The sequence below is a fragment of the Erigeron canadensis genome, chromosome 2 (genome assembly GCF_010389155.1).
Source record: "Erigeron canadensis isolate Cc75 chromosome 2, C_canadensis_v1, whole genome shotgun sequence".
Classification (NCBI taxonomy): domain Eukaryota; kingdom Viridiplantae; phylum Streptophyta; class Magnoliopsida; order Asterales; family Asteraceae; genus Erigeron; species Erigeron canadensis.
In genome coordinates this window covers 31,932,782-31,944,051 of record NC_057762.1, presented here as the reverse complement: position 1 = coordinate 31,944,051, position 11,270 = coordinate 31,932,782, and the positions used below count along the sequence as shown (strand labels likewise).

At 31.2% G+C, this 11,270-nt stretch overlaps 2 protein-coding genes across 2 annotated transcripts; one reads left to right on the top strand and one right to left on the bottom strand.

Annotated features, from left to right (window-relative positions):
- The first annotated feature begins 6,043 nt into the window (after positions 1-6,043).
- Positions 6,044-7,656, top strand: LOC122588433 (transcription factor SRM1). The gene is made up of 2 exons (XM_043760544.1): positions 6,044-6,600; positions 7,101-7,656. Exons 1-2 carry the CDS (start codon positions 6,200-6,202, stop codon positions 7,384-7,386), a joined length of 687 nt encoding a protein of 228 aa, XP_043616479.1. The 5' UTR covers positions 6,044-6,199; the 3' UTR covers positions 7,387-7,656.
- Positions 7,657-9,090: 1,434 nt separating this feature from the next.
- LOC122586354 (germin-like protein 9-3) lies at positions 9,091-10,530 on the bottom strand. Its single transcript, XM_043758349.1, has 2 exons — positions 10,472-10,530; positions 9,091-9,652 (listed from the first exon to the last, which is right to left on the bottom strand). The coding sequence occupies exons 1-2, from the start codon at positions 10,528-10,530 to the stop codon at positions 9,091-9,093; spliced, it is 621 nt and encodes a 206-aa protein (XP_043614284.1).
- Positions 10,531-11,270: the final 740 nt, after the last annotated feature.

Here is an 11,270-nt window from a genome sequence, read left to right as displayed (position 1 = left end):
CATGTTATTTATTTTAAAGAAAAAAAGAAAATCAGCCACCGAGTTAGTTAATTGGTTATAAAAAGGTGAGGTGAGGAACATGTGATTCAACTTCCTAATATGACGTGGCAATCACCTTATCCATAACTCATAATATCTCCGCCTTTTACATGGTCAATATATATGGACATGTGTCGCCGGCTGCTCCTTACACGTCATTTCCACAACCGCGTTGACGGCACTTTCTTTGAGAAATATATCTGCTCAATTGTGGATTTTTGTAATTATATAAGATTATAAGTTATAAAATTTGCTAAATATGAAAATATGTATAAATTGAATTCTTATGTACTTTCATTTATAGCTCAGTAGTTGAATACCAACTTTACATATTGAAAGTCTTAGGTTAAAGACATTGAAAAGACGTTATAAGAATTTTCATAAATAAAGTCCCCGAGTAAAGCAGGTTTGAGTCCTGCAGAGGAAGCAATGTTTTACGTACCCCAATTAAATATCGTGCTTTCGGTCGTTTTAGTTGGAGGTTTCTCCTCCTACTATGTATGGAGGGTGAGGGGACTATCTAGCGCGGACCCGGTTAAAACAACGTAAGCTAGATCCGATGTTACGAACAAATGATCCACACATTTTAAAAAAATAATAAATTAAATTCTTATCGATTTTAAATGAATAAGAAGGTAGCCAATGCTACTTGTCCTTTCACTTGTTCATTTCTTTTTTCCTAGTAGGGACGAGTTTATATCATTAGATATGACACGTTATTTGAATTGTATTTGGGGGATTAGTCCTTCTAAAGACGAGTTGAATATTAAAGGTGTGTGTGGTGTTTAAGTGATTAATGTATAAAACATGGGTGCAAGACTAGTTATTTGAATTGAGGATGTTTTGAGGAAATTATTCCTTAAAGTGATTTTTTGATGATGTGACATTGAATAAGACTAGTTCTTCTGAAAATGGGTAGCCCCTTATTACATGCACAAGTCGATGAAACAAATTAATTTATTGCTTAATTAGCTTATTATATGGACTTATTAGTTTATTAAAAGTATTACTCGTATAATTTGTTTATTTTTCATGTAAATAGGTTATTACCAGTTTATTGCTTTTGAATATTGCGTATTAGAGACATTGATCAATTCCAGTTTCAAACAATTTAAAAAAACATGTTATATTGCTATGTTAAAAGGAATTTTAACTACAAATTTCAACTACCAAATTACTAGCTTCGGGTATTAACCACCAACTAACGATGGACCAAAGACAAAATATGCACAGGTTTTTTATACAGTGATATGATTGATTTACCATAATAATTTGCAAGACACAAAAGTATTTCGTTTGAGGAAATTTATAAAATCTGAAATTATCTTTACTCTGTTACTCGAAAAAATTCTAGTGGTTCAAGTGAACTCTTGCCCGCGTCCTTATAATCAAATTAACTCAAGCTACAAACAAACATATTTAAAGGTAAAAGTTTAATGGACACACACATATATAATATATATATATATAGCGTGAGTTATTTTGAAAACGTATAAAAAAAGAAGAACTTAATAACCATTTTGAACCATATATTATTTCTCTCTCATCAACTAAATAATAAAATTCATCAAAAACGTTCAAAATGCTTGGTCTCACAAACCGTAAATCGTTAGACGAACATAAAACATGGGTAGTCTAAAATAAAAATAATTAGTTATGCACTATGTTAGTTTTATAGACTTTTAATGCATTAAAATGATGTTTTTAAGGTGTTCTCACCATTTTTATTTTAAAAGTGTTCTCACCGAAGTATATATATATATATATATATATCATAGAGGTGATCATTTTATAACACACTTTAGTTAGTACGCCAAGTCGACAATATGTATTTTATAGAGTTATACATTTTCATAGTTAGTTACTTAATTACACTTACAAAGTATGAAGTATATATTTATTATATATGTGGTCAGTAAAAACTAATTTGGTGTATTATAATTTGTACACTGTTAGGAATTCTAACGGTTAACTCGTATAATATACAAGTTTTTAGGCTGTGATAAAATGTTCGTGACAACTCTTTAGACTGTTATTACAAGATATGTGACTTGTAGAAAAAAATTAAAAGGTGTGAGTTGAGCATCTGAAATCGAACGGGCCAAAGGCAATGTTTCTTTGGGAACCCCGGAGGGTCGATGAGGGGCATTCCCTGGATCGTTCTCAAACACTTCATGGCAAAGGAGTGCCTTTTGATCATGAAATCATGCGTTATTCCTCACAGTCTCAATGTAACTACAAATATAAAAGTTAGAAATAGAAAACAAAAAAACCTGTGGTCAGTAGTATAGAAAGAAGTTAGGATCGGTGAAGACGGCTGCGCGGTTAAAGTGACAGCTGGGTTTCACAAAGAAGAAATGAGCTGTCATGTCAAGAAAGGCGGTTGCCGACGTCCCAGTAGAAAAATGGGCTGTCATTTTAACTTTACTCATCGATCACCACCAGCCTCTTCTTTTTAACTAAACAGTAGCCTAGCCAGCCACTATTTCAACAGAATGGATGCCTTTTGTTTGTTTTTATTATTTTCCAACTAGGAATAGAAAGGATTATTCCAACATGCCTGCCCGCCCATCTCTTTTACTATACAATGGATATGGATATATAAAATTTTATATAATATTTCAATAGTTTTTCTATAATATTTGAACGTTCTGGAATTTAATGATTGTAAAATCACATGCCAACCATATATCCGCTTCAATCATTTTATAAAGAGATACTTGTATTGACATAATATTTACTTTGTCGAACTATTTATTTCTTTATACACAATGTTATTTATATAAAATATTTACTAGCTAATAAACTCAGGTATTTTAATTAAAATTTTAAAAGAAAAAAATATATAAAAAGCTATATATATATATATATATTTATTATTGATATATTATAACTCGGTTTAGAGATACTAAATTGACTAACATAATAATTTTTATATATGAATACCCATTGCATTAACAAAACATAACTCGGTTTAGAGATACTAAATTGACTAACATAATAATTTTTTTATATATATACCCTAACAAAACATATAAAGACATTTCTTTATATTATATAAATAATAAATTATATGCATTTAACAAAAAACTAAAAATTCAAAATAAACATTTAATGAGCTATTTGTTTTTAAAAATATTGCTAACTAATTATGACATCATAAGCAAAAACATAATAATTTTTATATATGAGTACCCATTGCATTAACAAAACATAACTCAATTTAGAGATACTAAATTGACTAACATAATAATTTTTATATATGAGTTACCCTAACAAAACATATAAAGACATTTCTTTATATATTATATAAAAAATAAATTTATATGCATTTAACAAAAAAGTAAAAATTTAAAATAAACATTTAATGAGCTATTTGTTTTTAAAATATTGCTAACTAATTATGACATCATAAGCAAAATAAAAAATTTTTGAAAAAAAATATAGACATGCCACATCATACTTTTTGCAAAAAATAGTTCAAGAAGACCATTATTCTTTATTATATATAAAGATTGTTATAGGAATTATTATTATTATAGCAAGGTACTTTGTTTTCTAACACCTTGCTAGTTAAACAATTTGCAATATATTTTCCTACCGTCTAAATAAAAGAAAAAAACTGTCCGTATTAGTTTATGTTGTTTTTTTATGAACATCCTAATCAGCATAGTTCTTTTAAACAATTTTTTACCCATAACAAAGCATATTCATTCTTCTTACAAATATCCAATTAATATATATAGTTATACACAATTATTACACACACACACACTCTTCATTATTTACAATCCTTCTCTACAAACACTTATGGATGGATACCCCTATGCAATTACTAACAAGAACACTTTCTTACTAACATCTTCCACCTTACTATAAATATCCCTATTGTGGATAGTCTTATATTTCATGATTTGTAGTAAGACATTACATAATCGGTATTAAAATGTCATTATTTACATTAATAAAACGAATATTAGTTTTATGTTTACATATCTCTTTTATTTTTTTTAATACTTTTAAATAACATTTTTCATTATAACTGAAGTTTTTTTTATCTTCGAACTTAATAAACATCGATACAATATTAAGTGTCTCTCATCTATTAGTAAAATCTATTTGGAAAGTAATTTGGGGTTTTAAAATGCTTCACATATGAAAGTGGAAAGGATTTTGAAATAAGTCACAACTTAAGGGGGTGCTTGGTTGAGGCCTTAAGGGGTATGAACTATGGAGTATAAGGAATAACAAAGATACTGAAAAATAATGTTTGATATAATATAATGCAATCAATAATTACTCATTATACTTCATTACCTAACAAATTGGGGTAATACAAATTCATTACCTGATGATGTACCATCTCTCTAATAACTTGGTGTACATTAAAATAATTTCATTAAAGGAACCAAACAACATCAATGACAAAGGTAATGTCCATTGTATTCCTTAGTATCATACTATCATCATTGCATTTTCCTTTTATCATTTCTTAACTTGAACCCAACATCTCTTAAATTTTTAGTTGGAAAAATATTCTATGTTTCGTATTAACTTTAAGTATGCTTTGTTACATTGAAATAAAGCGAAGTTAGTGGATTCCTCATGTATCACAAATGCGGATGACACAATTATTTTGAAAAGTAAAATTAATAGTAGCAAAATTGTTTGACAATTTGTTAATGACAGTCTTAAGATTAGTATTAAACACTCCAAGTCAATGTAGTAAATGGAACTCCTTTCTTTTTCTATTACGTGGATTGTTCTCAATGGAACATAATTAATTTAATATTATAATCACCAATTAAATATTAATCCATATTATTTATTGTCGTATTTGGGTTTGACTATTAAGTAAAGAAGTTGGTATTTGTACTTAGGGATAAGTATCCTGGAATATAAAAAACTTTAAACGAATGTATATAGTAGGAAAACAACTTTAAAAAATGTTTATTGTATGTAAAAAAACATACGTGGCAACCATATAGAGGTGCCGCTTGTCTGATTTTAATTGGTTGAATACATTTTCTTACATACAATAAACATTATTTTCGAGTTGTTTACATATAATACACATAACTTTAGTTACTTTCTACTATAGACATTCGTTCAAAGTTTGTTACATTCCAAAATACTTATCTTTTGTACTTAATATCTTGTAGTTAGTTGGTATAGGGTCAAAATTACGTGGCTTAATTTACTTTGCAATACTCTATATTTGTTTTCTTCTAGCACTTAGCAAATTCATTATATTTACATAAATTTAAAATATTAACAAGAAGAAATGTAAGCTAAAGTCGAACAATACAAGAAAGAAATCAGATATATATATATTTCACAAAGTTTCTAATTTTTTAATATCTATATATATATAAAAGAGGTTATACTCTGTTTTTATTATTCGTATAAATTCAAAACGAAAATTTATACTCTTTGACCATGATCTACACTTACATCTAGAAATTTAACAATGTTAACTTCAGTTTAGAACTCAATCAAAACTAAATTATTCACTTGCTACATTAATAGTGTATACTTGCGGGGGTTTGTGACTTCTTAAATTTCAGTCTAAGTTAAATTTAATCACAAAAACTCGTAAAATTTAAAGAGTAAATAGAAAAAGTGGCGGTTAACTTTGAATTATTTAACAGATTGATTTCTTGAATAATTTTTAAAATTCGGAATTTAAAAAGCACTATGATATTAGATATTTTTTACATGTGATTTTTAAATAAATACATACTTTGTTATCTGTAAATAGTGAGGGTCTTAATTAACCAAACAACGAATAACTGATTGTCTAAACGGATGTTGTTGCTTCATGGTTTCATCTAACAACTTGACAATAATAATAGGAATTTATGTTAAAGATATTAAAAAATTGTATATATTGGATAATTAATTGTAATAAATTGTTTAATAAAGATTAGAATAAAAAAAACACAAAAACTTACGGCTACAACTTACTGGTATAAATACCCGCACGGATTCACCAACCCATCACCTTCATTTATTAATAATAATCCATTCCAATCCAATCCAATCCCAATAAAACAACAAATACTGTACGTCTTTCACAAAACAATCAATCCTCAAAAATCATAGTCAAAATTCAACAAATTTAACCCCATATCGACATATATATATAGATACATAAAAAATGTATAGTAGTCAAGAAATAACAAGAGATAGCTGGGTAAGAGCAGCGGAATCAACATGGACACGACACGAGGACAAGCTGTTTGAAGACGCGTTGGTCATGTTTCCTGATGACGTCATCGGACGGTGGCAAAAGATAGCTGAAATGGTTCCGGGAAAAACGGCTGAAGAGGTGAGGGCCCATTATGAGGTGTTGGTTCATGATTTGTTGCAAATAGATTCGGGTCAAGTCGAGTTACCGAGTTATGTGGATGATGGGTATGATTGTGGTGGTACTACTGGTGATGAGTTTGTGAGTTGGGATCGTGAGTTGAGAACGAGTCAGATTTCTTTTGGCAAAAGTGGGAAAGAGAGAGATGGAGAACGCAAGAAAGGGACTCCTTGGACGGAAGAAGAACATAGGTACTTTGTGCTTTATTTTTTGTACTTTTCTTTCCTTTTCTTTTTGGTTTTTGTGTTTGTAAAGTTTATTCCTCACATTGATAAAAACGTATTAGAATTTTTTAAGTTAGTGATTAAAAGAATCGTTTCGGGATTTAGGGTGTTACGTATTGTGTCATTTAGTTTTTTAAGTTACAAGAATAATTCAGAGTTGAAAAAAGTTTGGGAAAAAAAATGTGACAATTGATATCATTTTGTAGGTCTTGTATTTACAAACTAGCTAACTTGTGACAATTTTAGTTTTAGGACCATATTTCTTGTATTCTATTTTGTTAGCATAAAGTGGGAATCAATTTAGGACATGGATGCACAAATTGGTAACAAATGGTAAAGAATATGAATAGCTAGGTAGATCATCCCATAAGTTAATTGCCTTTCCGAATTTTACTAGCTTGTTACAATTGTTGTGATATGTACATTGAATTGTGGGCTAAAATGTTGATTTTAAATTCCTTCATTAGGTTGTTTTTGATCGGATTGCAACGGTATGGGAAGGGAGACTGGAGGAGCATATCGAGGAATGTGGTGGTGTCACGGACACCTACACAAGTCGCGAGTCATGCCCAAAAGTATTTTCTGAGACAGAATTCGATGAAAAAGGAAAGGAAGAGATCGAGTATACATGATATCACCACCACAACGGATACCATGGCAGTGCCACCACCACTACCCGTGTCGAATTATCAAGGAAGTGCAACACAATTGGGATATGAACATCAACAGAACTTTGGAGGGTACGCTATGTAGAAGACGTAGAAGTACAAAATTAAGCCCTTGGATGTGTATAGATATATAGATAATACATATACTTATATATATGTTTAGAATTAGAATGAATTTACCAACCCAAAGGTTTTATTTTGAGACACTTGAGGAGGCTTAGATAGTGTTTAGGAGTGCTTGGAATGTCTATTCTGAAAGTGATTTATTATGATTTCACGAGTTTAGGAATAGAATCGAATAATAATATATATTGACTAAATTTGAAATGGTACAACATTGATTACTTTCTTTTCATATATAAGTTTATGTTATTGGCAATGAGTTGAAGTAAGTAGTTTAGTGTGAAAACCGAGTTAGGGTGAAAACAAGTGGTTAGGTCTTTAATTTTTTCCTGGGCCTTTTGGGGTTTCTTTCATCCCTATTAGTAACCTCCTAGTTCTGATATGGACATAGGTGCTTAATTTTTATATATAACGTTGTTTATGTTTTTTTTTTTGTAAATTTGTACTCTGGTGACTTGCTAGTAATTTGTTAGTAGTTTATTAATAGTTTAGTGCACACAATTAAGTAGTTAACGACGGCGTGCAAATCTTTTACGGCTCTACAATCATTATTTAGGCGTTAATGACCTCCAAGTGAAGGTTATTTGAATCAAGATCTTGATAGTGTGACAAGGGGAGGATTATAATTGAAGGTGTGAATACCATGAATGTAAGATGTATGTGATAGAGAATGATGTCGATGGGCATTTTGACCATTTTGGATAAGTTCTTGATTTGTGAAAGTGACTCAACTTTGGCCCATTCTACCATTCACAATCAAAGCCTCCTTTTTCTTCCCTTACAAGTACTTCGAGATTTGGTAGTTGTTCATTTTCATGTTTAGTTGTTGGACTAATTTAATTTCACTATCTTTGGTTTATTTGTTTTATGTCATTTTCAAATTTTTGAGAATTTTTTTATATTGTTCTTATTTTGTTTATTTGTCCCATACGTAACAGTGTAACACATCGGATATATTTGGGAAAAATAGTTGAAGTTCATTTTTGTATGCGAGCTTGTCTTAAATGAACTAGGCAATATGTGTTTATTTTGTTGTTGACCATTTCTTGTTAACCTTTTGGTTAATTACTCTATGTCGTATGAGACAATTCGTAGATACACGCATACATATAGCACGACTCAAAAATTATCAACAATCAAAATACACCTATTATTTCACAACCTTTAATATTGTGGTCACCATCAGAGGATTTTATGCACTAGAGAAGGGGTGTGGAAGAATGGGTATATATTTCAACTCGATTTGTTGACAATTTCCGAGTCGTGCTATATGTGTGCGTGTATCTACGAATAAAAGCATAGTCGAAACCAAATGAAAGGATATAATTAAACCAAATTTCTATACATCGTTTGCCTGATAAAATTTTCTAACGACTGGAAACGTTCGTTAATTTTAAATCCTAATACTTGCACAAATTTTAAGGCTAGATGATTCGTGTATTATTTGTGCATCTAAGAGTGCCAGTTGATTCCTTATTGACACCGTATGGAACACAAGTTGTACATTCCAAAAGGACATTCCTTACATAAATTAATTTTCTAACAATTGAAAGAAGCCTAAATTATCCTGAAGTAAATTAAATGGCTGTGCTGTATACGACATAAGTAATAGTTTTCAGGAAACACACACAAATGACAAAATGTAACATCTTTATTGGATTTTGGATTACGCCTTAAGCCCGGCTTCAATCTTTTGTATAGTCGCCCTTTTAGCATGAAAAGATGCATCCAAAATACCCTCAAAGATACTAGCATTAAAAACACTAGTAGGAATAGCCTGGGTACCAGCGTTGGCACTTCCAAAAGCGGAAATTGCCAACGCTGGTTCCTTAGTATCATTGTTATACTGGAAGTGTACAAGTCCTTTAGGAAACACAAATGTATCTCCTACTTGAAGACATTGTTTATATAGCGTATTAGTAGTATCCACAAACCCTACTTGGAGACTTCCTTGAACGAGAAATATAAGCTCTGTCGCCCTAGGATGGATGTGGACCGGATTGACCGACCCTGCAGGGAACTCGAGTACCGCATATGACACACTTAAACCCGCAAGCGCTGGAAACTCATTCATGCTCACTTTCAATGCCGTAAAATTTGTTGGATACTCGCCACCAACCAGCTGACGCATTCCCTTAAACGTGAAGTAATTGGCATCGATTGTGTTGTTTGGGGCCTCAAAATCAGTTAGAATGTCAGGGTCTCCGGCACTTGCTATACGAAGTATAGCCAACATGATAACTAAAGTACACATAATTTCCAGGTTCGAAACCATCTTAATATCAACAGTATTTATGAATTTTTCAATCGGCACTTTTCAAACTAGCCTTCGATATATATATAAGATGTGACATGAAATTTTGGAATAAGTTTGGGTAAATACAATGTTGCTCATCAAGGTTGTTACTTGTTAGCTAGTTGTTTCCTAGGAAATTTTACTGTCGTATTTGTAGAAGACATTATTTTGTATGTATTTTTCTATTTTATTACTCGTACTTCTTAACCTTTTCAAATGTCTTTAGTTGTATTGATGTGCACCTTTTATGTTTTTATACGTGTTTTAACCTGTTTAATTCGATTTTGAAACTCTTGACAAACTTGGACAAATCGAGCCACGATCGAGGAAACCTAGGAAACAATGACATCTAATGAGACCACGAGTACAAGCAAGAGTTACGAAGCCCGTGGGTGCGTGTGTGGTGGGTAAACTGTGTTGGTAGGAAAGTTGAGTATCACATAAGCAACTCTTTGACAATCAAGCGCTGGAAATGAGAATTAGTATCAGCTGGTTAGATAAAAAAAAAGTGTTAAAAGACGAGATCGTATAACAGTGTGCAGTAAAAAAAATAAAATTATATAAAGCTGTAAATGAATAAAACAAACAAAAGATGTTTGGCCCCATTTCTCTGATATGTCATTACGCAGCTGTTTCACCCATGCCGATTGTTCCCTATGTTTATACTAAATATAAATATGAATAACAGTAGGATAAGAACATAACACGTTTATTGTTTTCAGAGCGGTCTATATGAACATGTAACACGAGCCTAAAAAGGCATACTAAAAAAAAAAAAAAAACCAAAAAAACATTACCAGCTTGACCCATGGCTGATTAACCCATGTACAAGTTTTGTGCACCGTTGGTGATCTTATCACTGATCTATATAAGGAACACGGTTTTAACCAAACGCAACAGGTTGGGGATTTGATTTATCTTAATAGACTTTCATTTTCAGTAAAAACAGTAACGGTAAATACTGAGACCGCAACTTTAGAGTTCAAAAATATCAGTACATATATACAATAGATGAGACGTGCTTCTACTCTACATAAAAGAATTACCAATATATTAAAGGGAAACAAAAGATTTCAAGCATCAATCCAACAAGCAGCTAGAGCTTGCAGCGTGTACCAAAAATCTAGCCATTGCCCAACCCACCTGACTTGCAAAAAATCCTGCCATCTATTTTTCTGATATAAATGGTCTCCAATCAGTTACAGGCTGATTGCAGGATTTGGTTCTTTTATGTACACATACAAGATCCTTTTTACTTATTAACTTCCACATTTATATGATAGACCAATCCTGAATTCCTGATCCTACCATTAACATTTTAACATGAAGAACAAGTGGAACATGTGAACCGTGAACAGATGCACATTAAAAACAAAATCAACTTGATTTACTAGGTCGAAAAAGCATACGGATAAACTAATTCCAGAAGCATCACATGCCAGAAACAACGTGAAGTTTCTTGTATCTCCCCCATTCCCAATTACCCCTAGCAGTCTACTATTAAACGCGTCATAAGCATATAAATAATTGCTAGACTAAATGGGATTATC